The sequence below is a fragment of the Mercenaria mercenaria genome, chromosome 1, assembly GCF_021730395.1.
Source record: "Mercenaria mercenaria strain notata chromosome 1, MADL_Memer_1, whole genome shotgun sequence".
Taxonomy (NCBI): domain Eukaryota; kingdom Metazoa; phylum Mollusca; class Bivalvia; order Venerida; family Veneridae; genus Mercenaria; species Mercenaria mercenaria.
In genome coordinates this window covers 99,739,265-99,759,001 of record NC_069361.1, presented here as the reverse complement: position 1 = coordinate 99,759,001, position 19,737 = coordinate 99,739,265, and the positions used below count along the sequence as shown (strand labels likewise).

General features: G+C 35.7%; 1 protein-coding gene across 1 annotated transcript; it reads right to left on the bottom strand.

Annotated features, from left to right (window-relative positions):
• Nucleotides 1–18,675: 18,675 nt before the first annotated feature.
• LOC123552287 (uncharacterized) lies at nt 18,676–19,359 on the bottom strand. Its single transcript, XM_045341872.2, has 2 exons — nt 18,909–19,359; nt 18,676–18,803 (listed from the first exon to the last, which is right to left on the bottom strand). The coding sequence occupies exons 1-2, from the start codon at nt 19,357–19,359 to the stop codon at nt 18,676–18,678; spliced, it is 579 nt and encodes a 192-aa protein (XP_045197807.2).
• Nucleotides 19,360–19,737: the final 378 nt, after the last annotated feature.

The following is a 19,737-nucleotide window of genomic DNA, read 5'->3' as shown; positions in this document are numbered from 1 at the left end:
TCAGTAGGCAGACAGAATATAAAATAATATCTCACAAATCTATCGCTAAGTAGCCAACATTTTTTCCCAATTTGAGAAACCTGTTTCCGTTGTGTTTTTAACTACAATAGAATTCTGAAACAGGTAATATACTGGACGAAGTCAAAATAAACATGTTTTGCCCATAACAAATCATCTCGGTATGGAAACCATTACAACTTATATTTCACAGACCTTATCAATGTATTACAGGACCACAAAGCCATTGTAGCTTGCATAAAAATCCCACATTAACCGATTTTTGTCAGCACTCTCTCTAAATATCATTTGTTTAAGTACATAGAAGAATAATTTATTGAATTATTGGAAGCAGGACAGTGATATCTGGCGTTCAATTATTAACTTATTTTATGTTGTACTTGTTCGAAAATCATAAGCTATTTTAAGGTTTATGATACATCGCTTTAATGAATAACAAACGTCTATATTCTGCTTCAGAATATTGTTATTGACCCTTATTGTATTCCTACTCAGAACTTGTACACTTCCCAGGGCGGTTTTCCTATTTTTAACCCTGGTGCTGGAGGTATGTGCTGTGCGATGTTTCTGAAATAATTTTACGGAGTGACCTGTTAGCGGATGGTCCGTGGTCCGGCTTCTGTCGCCATCATTTTATCTTAAAACATCCCCCCACCAACTGAAACTACTGACCAGAATTACACCTAACTCGTATCGTGTATCATGCTGGGAAGGTATAGTTCTATATTTTATTACAGGTTCGGAATCAAGGACATGTAATGTTTTACATCTTTATGTTATATAGGTGCAGTTAAACCAATGAGTAATTAGAAAAAGAATGCACAGTTTTTTTTTTACATTAAGGTTATATGTGCTGTTGAGGTCGGACTGCGCTTTTACTTCTGTCTGAAAGCGATCACTCTATTTATTAAAGTATTAAAGAATGCAGCCGACGTAATAAAACTACGTAATAAAAACAAAGTTATTGATCGATCTTAAAGTGGAGCAAGCAGCTGGTGGAGTTTCAAGTCTTTTTCCAAACTAAAGTTTACACTGTAAGGCTTTCAAAACGCACGGTTTTGAGGACTTCCCAAAATTGAATGGGAATATTCTAAGTAAAATATTTGATATGTACATAATTTTAGACGTGACGTGCAATTTCTGATGTTTAATTTTCAAATCATTCATGAAAGAAAATGAACTCGGCGATTTTTTAGTGAGAAAATCATATTTTTTCGATTTGCACTGAATTCTTGTCGATAAGTTAAGTTAAACCGAAGACAATCTCTTCTCTTAGAATAAAGTAAAACGTCTGTTTACAAATATATGTTTTTTTTTTTTTGAATGGCGGATTCTTTTCCCCAAAAGCAATACACATGAGAGACGTGATTTTGCAATGACATTGGAAATTTCGAAGTACTTTTTATCGAAATGATGGATTTTGATTACATATTATATACTCAAAGCGATATGTTATGTATTTTTGAATTTTATAAAATTCCATAATTTCAGCCCGTGGTTCTCAGGACGGATACCAAAACAAACTTAACAAGAGCTCCTTGATAAACACATAGAATTTAAAGTAAGTATGCAACAATTACATAAGAGTTTTTCTATTATTTTTTTCTATTTTAATATCGGCTTTTGGGTTCTACCTATTTGTTCTGCGGATCAGCTGAAGTCCAGTTTCTTCAAGAATTTTGTGTAATGTTGTTTTTTATAATCGTTTTTCCTTTACGAACTCTTATGCAAATAAGAGTAACATAAAGTGCTAGATTCTCGTACAAAATTTAAGGAAAACGTTTGCTTCAAAATGCAGTTATCCAGAATTGTTAGGTTCTTATAAAAACCTTACAATAAAGCGTTGACATTTTTCTTATGATGTCTTTTTTAATGTATTAATGGTAACTACGTGAAAGAACCTTTGTTGAAGAATTTTAAAGTGACGTATGGCGACTGTAAAATCTCTCCTTGCCTGATCTCAGTGCTGTTATATTTTTTGGAAGTTTGAGATCATGAAAATAATTAAATGCATACCTCTTAACGTCATACGCATTTATATCGCTCTAAAAGATGATGATAATAATTGGAAATATCTTCAAGTTTATTTTGGTATATAACTTAAATTTTGACAAAGTTCCATTTCCCCTTAAGTTGTTGCTAAAGAGTGATTTTGTGTGTTCATAGCGACTTCTTATGTCTGCTATTACTTTGCTCGATTGTATTCTGTGCTTTCAATGGATCTTCATACAGATCTTAATGATAAAATGGAACTCGCTCTAATAAACCAATGGCAAACAACTTTGGACCTATCAGTGTTGACCGCTAATGGAACCTGCCGAATTCCTTAAGGTCATACACGTTGTACTTAAATATGAGTAGGATTGGTTTTGATATACATGAAGGGTGATAACACATTGATTCAAATTCCGGTTGAAATACTGATGCTAGGCAATTAACAAACCAAGTGTGGACGACGGACATTCAAAGATTCGAAAAGCTCACACTTTTTTTCTTTTCGCAACCAATTAAATTCTGCAAAACCACACTTTATACCTTAAATATCAAAAGAAAAAAAAGAAGAAAAAAATACTCCTGTCGCTTGTATACCGGTATATGAAAACGAGGATAAAGTTCAAAGCGGAAATGCCATTGAAAGCATTGAGTCCTAGTTATCTGTTTTACGATCTGTAACATCCGCAAACCCAGGCAATAAGATTTATATAATATACCCCAATAAAAGTACTCGTATATCATTTTGTAGGACAAGACGACCTATGAAAAAAAAAATGAGCTAAAGGCATCAGTAGTAACAATTATCCATCACGTGAATGTTTCTAATACGTTACCCCATTTTTAGTTAACATACGGAAACTGTTAGCTGCTTCCGGTGCCATTACAAAACACTTCCGTAATACTACTGTAGCTTGTATTTTGATCCGCTATTAACCGACATTTGTAATATACCTCCTATAAATATCAATGCATTTTTCTAAGAGTGCACATAAGTTAAATATAGTAAAAGATTGATGCCACAAGGGAGGTAAATATACAGAAGTCATTGGAAGTATTCTGTGATTCATAAAATCGTTCGTTTCCGATATACGGTAAATGCTGACGTTTACTTACTGAATGGCTAAAGGACCGTTGGACAATAGTTTTGACTATTATCCGGTAAACTATTCAATTTGTGTCCAGTAAACATGTGTTGAATATAGAATGTAATATAGCACAGTCTATGGACCGACGACTTATATCTAGGAGTCATGCAATTATCCCTGTTGTTTAAAGTCCGCCCGCGTGGTTGTACACGAGTTCAACCCCCGGGTGAGGCGTATGTTCTCCTCGACGATTGATAGAAGGCACTATGTTTGAAATAATTCGTTCTCCACCTCTGTTTCATGTGGGGGAAGTTGGCAGTTACTTGTGGAGAACAGGTTAGTACTGGTACAGAATCCAGGAACACTGGTTAGATTAAACTGCCTGCCGTTACTTAACTGAAATAGTGTTAAAGAACGACGCTTAACCGAAACAAACAAAAACAAAAACCCTGTTTTTTAAGCACGGTGCTTCTAAACTGTGACTGTAATACGTAATATAATCTCATTACTGTGCATTTATCACTCACTGTAAACTCGGTTAAATCAGGTACGAAAATCAAGGTTGCAAAAATGATAGGATAACTTTAGCAAATGTGTCCACTGGTATCATATAAAATATTGTGATTCTTCGTATTATGAACAGACTAGAATTGCGAGCAAACTTGTCCAAGACATACTGGTGGCCAGTGTTGCTGACACTGAGTAATGTTCCATGAGAGTGATCAGCATCAGACCCAGACTGGATAGTCTTAGTGACAGACAGGGAGACTCTGTTCAACCTTAGTCTATCATTTATACCAGTAAATGATGCTACTAGTTTCCATGACATAATTGATGCAATGTATCTGTATACGTTTAAAAGATGGAATCGTCTCCAGCTCGTGTCCAGCTTGTGGTCTATCTTTTTTTTTCCTGAGAAAAATAATATTTTGACACTAAACATCCGAAAAAAAGCACATTGAAACAAACATTTTTCTTGGAATGGGTACCAGTCCAAATGTATCGCCGTATTGTACAGACAAATTTTAAATAACCTATAACTATTCATCTCATAAACTAATTTTTTAGTCATTTAGTTTTTTTTTTCTCGTTATTTAACTCTTCAATTATGATGGTTCTAACAGTACTGCCCTTTTGTTTGGTTTGTTACCAATATTTCCGTTATATTTGGCATACGAAACGTTTCTTTAGTTATGAGCTTCACGCCTTTAAAGTAATATTTTATTGTATGTAATGGAAAACAAAAAAAGAAAGAAACAAAAAAAAAAAAAAAAAAAAAAAAAAAAAAACAAAAACAAAAAAAACCCAAGTACGATCGGATCGCTAGATTTTAAGGTATACTAATGTTAATCTATGACGAAGGCAAATTATCAAACTTTTCTTTGATTCACTCTAGCTAATATTTAACTTCAATACATCCTATATAACAGTACCCTTGAATATTTGATTGATATGCAAAGATTTAGAAACTTCGACCTCCATTCGTGTAATAGATATATCCTATTTGTGTCTTTTAAACGTATTTATCAAAAGGTAGGAACAATTATTTTAATGCAATGGTCAACAGGCCAACTGGTCTACTTAAAAAAACGGAATTAGGCATATTCATTTAGCGATTTGAAGTGTTTTGTTATTGTTATAGGCTATTTCCATGTCTGATATCCATTGAAATTTATCAGGTGCATTTAAAGATAGCAATAACTCTCCTGTGTTCGATTGGGTTTCTTATTTCGCTCACTTCAATCATAGTTATTCATATAAATTGACCTTTATCAACGGGTTTATGTGACAATCGGTGTAAAAATGATGTTATATGACTGTTGTCATTGATTATAGGAACAATCCAGTCGTATCAGATTGTTTCAATGCCACTAAAACAATCCATTTCATTTCTCTGAATGGAAACTTTTAACTGCCTTTCCCAAAGTCGGGGACCTCTGGGGCGGAGTGGTTTAGGTCCCTGACTTGAAAGCACTTAGTCTTCATCGATGTGGGCTCTAGTCTCGCTCGGGGCATTTAATACTTCACGTGAGGAAGCTATTCAGCTGGCTAACAGAAGGTTGGTTGTTCTGTCTAGGTACCCGCTCGCGATGAAATACTGGACGGGAGGGGCACATAGGGTCTTAATTCACCACCAAAAGCTGGAAAGTCGCCATATGACCAATACTTGTGCCGTTGTGACGTTAAACCCGAACAAACCAAAACAGATAAATAATCTCAAAGACACGTTTGGTCTGCACACTAGTAATGACAAAGGAGCTGACTGGCAGCATAAAGTATTATTTCGGTAAGATAAAGTCCAACTGAAGAAATATCTAAACTAGTGCTGTTTCATACAGTATGTATTGATTGATCTGAGTGTAAAAATCAGTGGTCAGTCAATTCTACTGAAAGCACTATTGATCAAAGAGTCCCTTAAACGAGAGAATTTTCTGGTAGCCCTGGGCTTCGGACATGGGAAACCCTGTGCACTTTTCACTGTAATGTAGCGTTTTCATGCTTTTTTTCTTCATTGAGATAAGGCATTCAGTATTTCTCCAGGACTTATGGATTTTAAAGTTTCTTATTACAGGATATGTCATTATGTGTTGCTCTTATCATTTTCTGAGTGTCAAAGAGGGGCATATAGTGTTTGTATTTTCGTCCCAATTTTATCAAAAAGGATCTTCTTTTAGATGGTATTAGTATACATCAACTGGACATGTGCATTTTGTCCGTGGTTTCATGTCTTGTCATGATTTCTTTTTGAGTTATGGTGTCAGGTTTGAACTTTATATTTTTATTCTGTCAAGCATTTTCAGGGGACATGTGTCATTCAATATTGAGACGACACTTTGCCGTAAACGAAACTAATAGCAAGCATTGTAATTGTCATGCACACCTTGTCATGCAACCATACTAGATCATCTGGACTACGTAAACAACAGTTTTTACGCATGTTTCCCTATATCGTCGGTAGTTTGTAACATAACACCAATTTCTCTATCCAGAAAACTAGACATTCATATACTTTCCTTCAGTAACAACAGAAAGGTAATCAACTTTAATTACGAAGCGATAAACAAACGCAGTGACATATGAAGTCTGGTTACTCTTAATATCTTTATTCAATAGATATAATGCCGATAATTTTATTGAGAACTAGTACCAGCCACACACAAAAACACTTTCAAAAACAACTGGACATGTTGATAGAATAGACCATTAAAATTTATATCGATCATAGATATGCATGAACGACTATTCGTCCAGAAAATTGTGGAAATTTATTTTTCTTTTCTTACCCTCAGGATTTCAGAGTAAAATATATGTTTGCAAAATTCATATTCACTCTTGATCTTCCAATTTGTCTTTCTTTTGGTTTCTTACAGTTCTTGTATCTGCAGGATAGCGTTTAGTCCAAATAATAGGACGTTTCGGGACAGCGTGACAACTTTTGACTGCCGCTGTCTCCGTCACTTCGTTACAAACTTATTCAGGAAATCCGCAATGAAATCCGTTGAGAACGTTTTCTGGTACATGTACACAGTATAAACTATTTGTAATGATTACATCTCTGATAATGAATTTATGTTGACATTAAAGCATAAACTTGCATCGCTGACATTTTATGAATGTATATTTTGTGTTTTGTTTCTGCAATTTAGTGTAATCGGCAGTCTGCTGTTTATTGAAACCGGTGTCAGGGTAGATATCTCCCCACACCTGTCACATCAAATTTTCGAAGATTTATGTCTTTAATTTAAAAATATGAATTAAATTCAGCTCATCTGAAGTTTCTATATGAATATTAATGTTTAATTTATTAAAGCAAGTAAGTCTGACCAGTATATTATGGCATTTTTGGATTTTTGATGTCAGTAAAATGCAGAAACGGGTAAGGCTTAGAGGGGTGACAACTATAAAATCTCAGATCATAATCATAAAATAAGTCATCCCGATAAGCCAAATGAGTAAGGCTAGATAGCGTTGATACATGCCACATCATTTTTCGTAGTTTTTCTGTGATAATTCCTAATGAAAAGCCATGGCTGCTCTAATTTCTAGTTTACAATATTTGTTATTTCTACCAACGTATTACAAAGATTAATGTCTTTAAACTTATGTATTTTCTTATTTCGATCCATGATTTTTCTTTGTGTAGGTCACCATTTTTCTCTACTGACCTTGAACAAACAAAATGCCTCTACCATACACAGTAAACCATCTATTTTTGGCAGTAGCAAGGATAGACAGTCGGTGGGTTGTATGAAAATAAAAGTAATGAAATTGAATTTTATTTTTATTTTGTTTTATCAAATAGTAGAGGCGGCGCTCTCGTAAAACAGGAAATTAAACAATGCTGGCCTTAGAGGTTAAGAGAAATGGGACTGAGAAACAGTAATTCATGTAATCACCTTTTAATGATTAATCTCTATTGAACCACATTTACACATAATCATAATAAAATAAACGTCTAAAACTAATTGAAACATTATCCATGTTCCACGGTTGGAGACAAGCACTTAAAACTGATCAATAAGAAGGTGACATTCTAAAACAAATCCTTAAAGTACTTTTATTATCTAAGAGGCATGTTCTTGTTGGCATTACTATTTGCTTTAATTTGAGTTAGAAATGAAATAAGTGATTTGTTTCCTTTAAATTATTAGTATCTCATCTTTACCCTACCGTAAACACCCTTCCTCCGCCAAAGAAAAAGTAAGGACATCGAAAAATGTCATATCCCAAAGAAACAGACACTTCTCCAGAATTTCTACATGTCTTACCAATCTGATGCTACGGTACGTTTAATTCATTATTAGATTTTAAAGTATAAAACAATAAGTAACCAAGCGAAAGCATTTTTCTATCTTTTTTTTTACAGATTCAAGAACAAGAATATGTAACTAATGACCCCAACCTTGAGCCGTCTTATTTTTTACACCATTTTGTCTTCTTGGTGCCTTTAAAATGTTTCTATAACCTGTGAGTAATCAAAAGAAGGAGGGACTTGTTACAGGCCTATTCCTCTTTTACTTCAGCCACATTTATAAGCTTATTTTAAGTGTTTTGATAATTTTCTTATGTCTACGTCTGATATTCATTCAATTACGTCTGGCATATTTAAATGCAGCAATAATTCTGCGTATTCGATTACGTCTCTTATTTCGCTCAATTCAATTACAGCTATTCATATAAAACTTGGTCTTTTTGAACGGGTTTATGTGAAAATCGTTTTCTAAATGATGTTATAGGACTGTTGTCATTGATTATGTTAACAATGCAGTTGTAACAGTTTTTCAATGACACAATCACGCACTGAGGTAATAATTCTTTTTAATGAATGGAACATGTTTTATGTTTTCTTCAAAGAAATGCTGTATCTGCAAATCTTTTGAAAAAGAAACTTTGTGTCAAGTGGAAATCCTGCCATTGCATGTATGGTTTTGTTAATGACATCCCAAATGATCCCGATGTGAAACAAAATCTGAATGGAATGTGTACAAGCTTGATATTTATTAAATTATATTTCTTGTTATTTTTGATTTCGATCCAAATTGGATTACAAAAACAGGAAAAAAGAAAAGCTTATAATTCATACATTTACCAAGAAATCAAAAAAAAAAAAAAAAAAAAAAAAAAAAAAAATACGGATAAAAGAAAAGACCCGTTCCCGGAAATCAGCTTCCTCAAATTACATCCGTTAAGCAGTGTATGTATAGATGTGTACTTGTTTTCAATGTATACAAAAAGACACACACACAATGCAAAACAGATAGACAACAAAGAAAAAATGAGCAAATAAAGGAAACCATATTGGAAAAGTCAGTGGCAAAAGACAACTGGGGAGTTAAAATGACGTAATAACTGTTTTCATTCAAAATTCCGATCGAAACACAGTCTATACCGTTGGAAGCACCAAATATACAATTCAAACGAACTTAATAAACAGTTAAAATCACCGCAAGTACTGATAAACGCATTCCAATATAGGCCCACCCGCTTAGCTCAATAGGGAGAGCGCAGATTTACGGATAGTGCGGTCGCGAGTTCGATCGCAGGACGAGGCGTATGTTTCCATAATGATTTGATAAAAGACATTGTGTCTGAAATAATTCGTCCCCAACCACTGATTCATCAGTGTGGGGAAGTTGGAAGTTACTTGTGGAAAACAAGTTTGTACTGATACAGAATCCAGAAACACTGGTTAGGTGAACTGCCCGCCGTTACATAACTGAAATACTGTTGAAAAACGGCGTTAAACCCAAAACAAACAAACATTCCATACGTGTGATGACCTTTATATTAGTATACATGTCATAGATTTACTGCCTCTTAAGTAGGGTGTGAGAAGTCACAACTATCTTATTTTACGCATTGTATGCAAAGCGTGTGCATCGTGAATAACAAAATGCCATGATCCATTTGTTCCATGTTGGCTTGGACTGGTTTACGTTGATCTGCTCCAGTTAGAGATTAATTGTACATAAAAAGAGAATATCTTTTATAAAGCTATGCTTTCTTTAAAGGGAAACATGTGAAAATACATATTTCTGCTTTATAATACTGTATTACCGTTCTTTTACATTTGAATAAAAACAGCTAGGTGACTGACCTCAGTAAAGAGAACTACTAAAATGTGTTTTTGTTCGTTGCGCTCGTGTTAATAATTAATTTAAAATAGATCGAACAGGGCATTGACCGTCTCGCTTGGAACGTTGGTCAGTTTGATAGGGCCGATGAAAAGGAATAACTGAGTCGTATCACACTTACATGTCGATCACAATAAAAGGGCGAAGAAACCATTTCTAATGACTTCTCATAAATTGGTTTATTACAGCAAATAAACTAATAATCCGTTACAGAAAGCAGTAGGAATAGCCGAAGTGAAGCAGCTTTTACTTGTTTTGGACTGGTCCTCAAACAAAGCTTTGTAATCTGGTTTCCTGAATTAACATTTTGTTCTACAGATTGCTATATATCAGTATGATTAGACGTTGGGTGGTCTTTTTCAACTTTTAAATGTGAACTATGTAAAATACTTTTTTTTCTAGCAAAAATATTATGAGCTAATATTCTTCCTTGCGCATATTTGTAGAAAGAATGCTTCATTCGTATTTTATCAATAATAAAGAACAGCTATAACACAGGTTTAACAGTCCTAATATGGCCTGTTGTTTCCATTTTGATAAACTGTGCTTCTCCTGCGTCAGTTTGCTATTGTATTGTTCGTCGACCAACCTTACAGTAGTCAAAAGCTTTTCACATTTTTTTCAGCAATCTTAGTGTGGAAATGTACGATACATTGATTGCGGATCTTAAAGTTTCTCACTGTCTATCAAAGCAAGTTGTTGATGGAAAGTCACCTATATTGACAGAAACAAAAGCATGTGATTTTTACCATATAAGTCATCTTCAATTTTCCCTGTAACCTCATGTTTCATGGACGCTTTAAATGCTTCCCCGGTCTGCGGGCAATTAAAACAAGTAGAAGCGTTATTGGTTACCTGTTCTGTTTCAACCTGATGCACTTACATTCTGATCACTGTACTTTTGTCAAACTTGTTTTTATTACGGTTGAAATCCATGTCTGTATCTAATATTCATTAATTCGACGAATTAAATGTAGCAATACTTCGATTGAGTCTTTTATCACATTCACTTTAATTTGAATTTGTAAATGACAGGTTTATGTACAAATCGGTTTCAAAATAATATTTTAGGACTGTTGTCACTGGTTTTGTGAGCAATGTTTTTTCCCAATGTACAATCATGGCTCGATAAAGCAGGGAACAGTTCATAAAATGTCATAAAACGTATGCTTTATTCAAATATTTGTAATATGTAAGACATTATAGTCACCATAGTAACCAATCTATTTCGTTGTAATATACTCTGTGATTACTTTTGTTACATCTGTTAAGAAATTTAAATGACCTTTCAAAAAATCCTAATAGGTTTCTACACTTTCTGAATATAAAAGGGAAGACCATAATCTTGAAAGAGTTTAGAGATGAAGAAGTCATAAAGCGGCATATGCCACCTTGAATGTTTTATTAGGATTATAAGCTATATTTCGAATTAATACTATTTAATTCTGAATTTGACTTTTCATTTTAGTGTCCAATTGTGTCTCTATATTCACTTACTTCAGTATGAGCTAGAAATTTGGTGTTTACGAACTCGTTTATGTGACAATCGGTTTCTAAATGAAATTATAGGAGTGTTTTCTTTGGTTACGTGTATAATACAATTGTAACTTCTTCCAATGTCTCAGCTACGTGCGCCGAACTAATGGTTATATTTTATGAATGGCCTATGCTTTTATTTACTGCAAAGAAATACCGTATCTGCATGAAGTAATTTTTGTCAAGTGAAAATCCAACTGTTACACGAACGTGCTACTCCAGACATCTGTCCTGTCTGGCCCAAGGTAAAATAAAAAGATCTCTTATGTAATTCCAGACCCTGTTTCTACTGCACTGTAGTATCAATCTTTTGAACCAAAAAATATTAAGAATATCATCAAGATAGCGTAATGTACTATTTTAAATGCAGTATCAGAGGAAAGGCTAAATTTTTCCCCATAAAATACAAAAACAGATTTGCGACAAGTGAATTCTCAAAAAAATGAGATACTTGTTCAATAAAGGTAGAGGATTTTTTCAAACTTTGTCGCAAGATCACATGCTGTTAGTGAAAAAGCTTAATTGAAATTACAAGAAAGAATGGCAGCATTCTCCCTAGCGAAAGAATTTTGAATGAAAACAGTTATTACGTCATTTATAGGATTTTCCCTGAGACCATAGAACGTTACTAAGCAACATGAAGTAGAGAAACCGCAGGTACGGAAGTCATTTGTCCTCCATTTCATTTCTAACCACTTAAGTATCTCTAATTGTTTTTGTATTCTCATATTCTCATGTCTTCTTGACTTCCTGGTTACTCTAAGATAATCCTATTATCTGGGAATAAATATTGATTTATACATCTTGTATGCTTTAAACTGAGGCGGAGGTCAAACTGAACATGATTCTAATTTATTTACTTCTATCTTAAGAATTAACAAGTGAATGAAGTATTGCCATGCAATACAAAGTCCCCTACTGGAAGGCACCTAATTTTCTCTACTGCAGTATAACATAATGAACTGATATCTGTCAATGATGTATAAACAATATTGTACTATATATACAATATGTTATAACAAAACACTTGGATTAAAATTTATATATATAAAAACCTACAGTTGTTTTCATATTGAATTTTTTTGGCTGATTATAAAAATGTTATCATGTAAGTTATTTATAGTAACAACAAGGGGAAATTAATCTTTAAAAAAAAAAAAAAATCTATATAATATAAGTCCACAAGAAACTCTTTACCAGGAAGAGATAGGTCAAAATACACCTAAAAATTGGATGTAACATGCATGCTGTACCACAGAAAAGTGGTAAAGTCGATTTTTCTCTACCGCCAGTAATAAAAAAGTTACAATAAAATCTATTTATAGTAAAAACAAAGGGACGTAATTCTAAAAACAAGGGTGCCTCATGGTGGTGAACATTTGGTCCAAGTTACATCAAAATCCCTCCATGCATGAAGAAGAAATGTTCCGTACAAAGTCATTCTTGAATTTGACCTTTGACCTCTAAATATGACCTTGACCTTAGACCTAGGGACCTGGTTCTTGCGCATGACATGTTGTCTCATCCAGGGGAATATTTGTGCCAATTGATATCTAAATCCTGCTTTGCATGACAAAGTTATAGACCGGACAGAAAAAAATCCTCTTGACCTTTGATCTCAAAGTGTGACCTTGACCATTAAGCTAGGGTACTGGGTGTTGCGCATGACACGTCGTCTCATCATGGGAAACGTTTATGCCAAGTGATATTGTAATCCCTTGATGGATGACAGAGTTCTGGATCGGACAGGGAAAAAACCTTATTGACCTTTGACCTCCAGTTGTGACCTTGACCTTTGAGCTAAGGGTCTGGGCTTTGCGCATGACATGTTGTCTCATCATGGGGAACATTTGTGCCAAGTAATATTAAAATCCCTTCATGGATGACAGAGTTATGGATGGGACAGGAAAAAAACTCTGTTGACCTTTGACCCCAAATTGTGACCTTGACCTCTGAGCTAGGGGTCTGGGATTTGTGCATAACACGTCGTCTCATCATGGGGAACACTTGTGCTAAGTGATATTAAAATTCCTTTATGAATGTCAGAGTTATGGACCGGACACGAAACAGACCCTGTTCATGCTATGTTAACATTTGACTGCTAAGTGTGACCTTGACCTTTGAGCTAGGGGTTTGAAAGTTGTGCACGACACATCGTCTTATTATGAGGTACATTTGTGCCAAGTAATATTAAAATCCCTTCATAGATGGGAGAGTTATGGACCGGACAGGAAAAAAGCCCTGTTGACCTTTGACCTCCAATTGTGACCTTGACCTTTGAGCTAGGGGTCCGGGATTTCCCATCTCATCATGGGAAACATTTGTGCCAAGTAATATTAAAATCCCTTCAAGGATGGGAGAGTTGTGGACCGGACAGGAAAAAAGCCCTGTTGACCTTTGACCTCCAATTGTGACCTTGACCTTTGAGCTAGGGGTCCGGGTTTTGCGCATGACACGTCGTCTCATCATGGGGAACATTTGTGCCAAGTAATATTAAAATCCCTTCATAGATGACAGAGTTATGGACCGGACACGAAATTGCGGACGGACGGACGGACGGACGGACAGACGGACGGACGGACGGACGGACGGACGGAATGACAGAAAAGTGCATTCCTATAGTCCCCGAAACTGGTTTTCAACCAGTAGGGGACTAATAATGCGTTCAATTCTGTCTGGCACATTAATAGGTAGCAATATTTCTCCCATGTTCGATTACGTTTGTTAATGCTTTTGCTTCAAGATAAGTTTTTCAAATTACATTTGTAAAATTATTATTCCATATCCAGTACTTATATATTGGTTTAGCACTCCTCTGAAAGCATAGCTGCTACCAAGCAAAACAATAGTAGTCTCGGTTTGATTTAGTCTGTTCAAGAGAGCTAATGAAAATATGCAACACCCCTCACGCCTCTTAGCATCTCTTTAATGCATATACTCTGAAAGGAAACCATGGTTCCAAACAACAAGAAAATATAACGACATTTAGTTCAAGTATGGGGTTTCTTTTTACGACCGCCACACCGCACATAGATACTGTTGCTGTAATAGTTAATAATTCTTTTACGAAGATCCTTTGGGAACAAAAATCGCATCTAAGCAACTAATAACAGACTCGATCTGATTGAGTCTAAGCAACTAATAGCAGACTCGATCTGATTGAGTCTAAGCAACTAATAACAGACTCGATCTGATTGAGTCTAAGCAACTAATAGCAGACTCGATCTGATTGAGTCCAAGCAACTAATAACAGACTCGATCTGATTGAGTCCAAGCAACTAATAACAGACTCCATCTGATTGAGTCTAAGCAACTAATAACAGACTCCATCTGACTGATTCTAAGCAACTAATAACAGACTCCATCTGATTGAGTCTAAGCAACTAATAACAGACTCCATCTGATTGAGTCTGTTCAAGAGAGGTAGTGAAATGTACAACACCTCTCAAATCCCTCTGCACGGCTGAAGCAGAATTCTAAAATATATGTACCCTGTACCTTTAATGGATTCAATGATCCAAAACACAAGAATATATAAGAACAATGTATGTTGATAAACAATTGTCATTTTATCTCTCACTTGGTCTGCTTTTGACTGTTCAATGGGCCAGTCGTCTTGGTTTCTTAATTCACATTTTTGCAAAAAAGTATTAGGAAGAAATGTTTTATATGAGTAATACTTTTTACGAACTTTCTTATTATTTATTTTCCGGAATCGGAAGTTTTATATCACGTTCGAGTAAGTAACTTGATATAATTTTGTTTATTTGATATTGTTTTTACTGTGTGTGATATAGCATGGTTTGGCAAAGATATTTTTTCTAGGCCATTATGTCCAGTCTAAGCATGGGGTAGCAAGCTGCGATCGTGCAGATAGGCAAACACTTTTTCGTCTTCCAGATTTGTCTATCAAATAAGCTTATTGGTATAAAGGCATCGCAGTAAATTTGCTTAACGTAAAATGGTACTTTTGAAAGTTTAATTACAGGTTCAGAAACCAGCACATGTAAATATTGACCTCTTTATGCGCCCCCACTTTTTCTTGTCATATACAGTAGAGGAAAAAGCTGCACGCACTCAATGTCTTAGATTCTGATTATTGTACTTTTACAAATCTATGTCTTTGTCTGATTTTTGTCACATTCACTATTGGGTTTCTTCATGTATAGTTACTCATTAAAATATTTGTGTATAGACTTACAAAGTCTGTTGAGATCAAATAATTTGTAATAGTATTTATTTATTTCTTCATACTCTAATTTGTGTATAGTGAACGGGTTTATGTAAAAATCCGTTTCTAAATGATATTTAGCATTGTTGCTAATGACTGCGGGAACAATTTGTAATATCACATTTATTTATTTTAATTTGCTGGAGTTAACGTCGCACCGACACAATTATAGGTCATATGGCGACTTTCCAGCTTTGATGGTGGAGGAAGACCCCAGATGCCTCTCCGTGCATTATTTCATCACGAGCGGGCACCTGGGTAGAACCACCGACCTTCCGTAAGCCAGCTGAATAGGAATTTAACTGGACCCGAGTGAGGTCCTCACTCGAACCCACATCGATGAGGGGCAAGTGATTTGAAGTCAGCGAACTTAACCACTCAGCCACGGAGGCCCGTTGTAATATCATACAACAAGGTACTAACATATTTTTATGAATGAGTTAAATAGGACATTTTTTATATTTCTTTCAAAACACGATTACTTCCCAAAGGTGTGTTCAAACATTAATTTTTAGGTTAAAAGCAAGTACATCTAATGATCGTGTTTGTGTGGTTTTCTTAAGACAGTCGCTTTTGTAATAGTTATAAATATAATTACTATTGCATGTGAAAAGCCATTTATATGAAAGTTGTTATTGATTGCATGAATAATGCACACTTAATGTCATAACACGCGCCGAGGTAATCATTCAATTTTGTGAATGGAATCCTTTTTTCGTATTTTTTTTTTCAAAGTCATGCTCTTGTGCCATCAAATCGTTTAAAAAGTGCATTGTCAGACAAAAACATGTTAACTTTAACTTAAATCACTTAATGCTCATTTCATCATAATTTATGAATATTGAGAACGATATGAGCCGTGCCATGGGAAAACCAACATAGTGCATTTGCGACCAGCATGGATCCAGATCAGCCTGCGCATCTGCGCAGTCTGGTCAGGATCCATGCTGTTCGCTAACAGTTTCTCTAATTGCAATAGGCTTTGAAAGCGATGCATGGACCCTGACTAGAAGTTTGCAAATGCACTATGTTGGTTTTCTCATGGTGCGGCTCATATAGTGAGGATGATCAGTGTATTTTACAGTCCCTCTTACTGATAGCATTGTTTACCGAAAATCTCAAAAGATTCTCTTGAAAAGCAATTACATGCAATTATGTATAAATTATTATCTTTTATTGTCTTGTTTAAAACGAACCTTTTTCATTTTATCATGGGAAAATATATCTATATGTAAAGATATACTTTTGTTGCAATTTACAAAAGTAACACCACGTGTGCAGTGTTTTAAAACGAACTGTAAAACCACTATTGAACAATTGTTTCAAACCGAAAGTTCTTTTTGTTTGTAACTCTTCCATCAGTAAAATTATGAACATCTCAGTTAGAGAAGTCACAAAAATTTATTAGCGCACGCTTAATTTACTTTATAAAGATTCTTTCCAAATATTTCTATGTTTCAAAAGAATCTACATATAGATTTATATTACTCTATTCAGACTGGGAAAAGTTTGTTAAGTGCGTGGCCCGTGTATTTCACTTCATTAATCAACGTTTTTCATGAAACTAGCTCTTAAACTTTTATAGAACAGAACAGAACAGAATATTTATTTTGACTTAAGCATATACAGCTTATCGTCCACACATGAAAATATATTACAATGGCATGCACATGAAAATGGCAAAATATCTAAGTTTACATAGAAGGCACATATCATACACTTTAAACATCAACATTAATCCGGTCATTTCTTATTTTAAGTGCTTTTATAATAAAAATTGATAGCCTATACAATAGTTTACGACTGCTACTTTTTAAAAGCTCAACAAACTCGATTTCTGTAATAGGCAGGAATGTATGATTTTCGCAATTCTTTGTATGAGTCACATATACACACTAAGTGATATTCGTCCTCTATATCGTTCTTCTCACACAAAACACATTTTCGCTCACTTCTTATCTGGTTCCTGTGTCTACCTCGCTCTATGGCCAAATAGTGGGATGAAAGTCTAAGTTTGGCCATAGCATTTCTGGATTTACTATTGTCAATTGAATGTAGGTATTCGGACATCTCAAAAGTTTGTTTTATTTCCTTGTATAACAACAATGACGTTGAAGTGTTTACTGCTTCTCTCCATTGACCTATATAAATGTCTTTAAGCCTCATTTTAAACTGTGTGATAAAACATCCTATATTTGTAACCGATGTACGAAAAGTCCATACATCATTGAACCCTGTCTGTTGTAACATAAACTTGACATTTGATAGCCAATTATTTACTATTTCGTGTGATTCAAATAGATCATTATAAACAGAATATAAAATACAATTTGTATTTTGACAGTTTAACAACTTGAACCAATATTTTATTATTTTCACTTTTCTATCCAAGATTAATGGAAAACGACCAGTCTCGCCGTATAGTGCATAACTGTTTGTACTCATTTTAACATTCAATGTCCACTTCAAATATTTTCTGTGGAGCCGTTCCAATTTGTCTGCTTGAGAAAACCCCCAAAGTTCAGAGTAATATGACATTATAGACGTTACATATGCATCAAACAGATTAAAATTTATATGTAGAGGAATCTGCATGTCCCTGGTAATGCTTCTTAATGAAAACATTGATTTAATGGGGCCGTCACACCATGACGTTCTGGTCAACGTTCTCTGAACATTTCAATCGTTCAATTTTTGAGCGTTCTAGAATGAGGATGACACATCTGGCGTGTGATTAACGTGTGCCTAACGCATGACTAGCGTGTGTCTAACTCACGAGAAGCGTGTAACAGCGACCAAGTAAGATACCCCTGAAAACCATTAGCGAGTGCTAACGTGCCACTGGCGCGCGACGAACGATTTGTTAACGTTAGATGAGCGTGTTGAGCGTGTGACTAACGTGTGAATAACGACAGAATAGCGTTTTACTGGCGTGTGATTTTTACGGTCGAACGGGTACAAAACGCTGGAAATTTCATAGTGAATTCAGCTGCGGGAGCATGGTTCATAGTGGTGAGGAGAACCTGTAACCTATTGGCAAGGATGCCAAAGGCATTCTCGACCACACGACGTGCCCTTGACAGCCTGTAGTTGAAGATCCTCTCGTTGTCGCTCATACCACGGTGCGAATACGGCTTCATCATGTTAAACCTCAAGGCGAACGCGTCGTCACCGATTAGGTAGTACGGCACATCCTCGTTGTCGTTGGGCAGGGGTTCAGCTGGTGGGAAGCCAATGGAGCCATCATCGATGCATTCAGCTCAGACCCGTTATAGATTTGTGCGTCGGATGCTGCTCCTTTCCCTGAAAAACACAAATTACATCAACGTAAACATACAGTACAAATAGTAACACCAAGTGTAATCTAATTCAAACTCCACTAAAGACATTATGTGAAAGAACACTTACCACCAACATCTGCCCAGATGAACTTGTAATCTGCGTCCACTAGGGCCATAATCACCACAGAATAGAATCTCTTGTAGTTGTAGTAGGTTGATCCGGAAGAGTTAGGGCATCTGCAGGCAACATGTTTGCCGTCAAGGGCACCACAACAATGAGGGAAGTTCCACCTTATCATGAACTGGTTGGCAATCTCACGCCAGGCTTCAGGAGTGCTTGGAGGGGTCATCACATCATGTAGATACTCGTCAACGATCGCCCGGCACACTTCACGGACAAGGACGGAGATTGTGTTGGATGGAACGCGCCACCCAAACTTCATGTCAGCATACTTAGATCCAGAGACCAAATGTCGCAGTGTCACCGCCAGTTTCAGGCCAGGTTCGAGGGGCTCTCGGTAAAAGGTGTGCTGCCTCGTCAATCTGCCTCTGACACATCCAAGGATCTCATCAAACATTTCAGGTGACATGCGCATGAAGTTCGTGAAGGTACTGACATCTTCCTAGCGAAGCTCAACCATGAGTTGGTCGTACAGACCTAACTCTTGACGCCTTAATATCCATGATTTAGTCCAACACTGTCGTCTTCGTCGGGGTCTTCTTCTCTGCGGGCGAGGTCCCTCGATGTGTACAGCTATGTTCAAGTTCAGTACATCTACTTCATGCTGGGCTATAGCAAGCATATATAGCCTCCTTAGTCTTTCTGGATCTTCCATAGTAGGTGCTCTCTACGGTAGCCCAAAATCAAATAAACCTTGCTTACAAAGCATCGGTTTATATACCCATATGCATGGACGTTCGGGAAACGCTCGAATGACGCTCAATGGACGCCAAAG

Excerpts from the sequence above, each read along its gene's own strand:
- LOC123552287 (XM_045341872.2), bottom strand. The coding sequence starts at position 19,359 with ATGTTTGATGAGATCCTTGGATGTGTCAGAGGCAGATTGACGAGGCAG. Across the intron at positions 18,804-18,908 it reads CATCTGGGCAGATGTTGGTG|GGAAAGGAGCAGCATCCGAC; the intron begins GTAAGTGTTCTT and ends TGTGTTTTTCAG.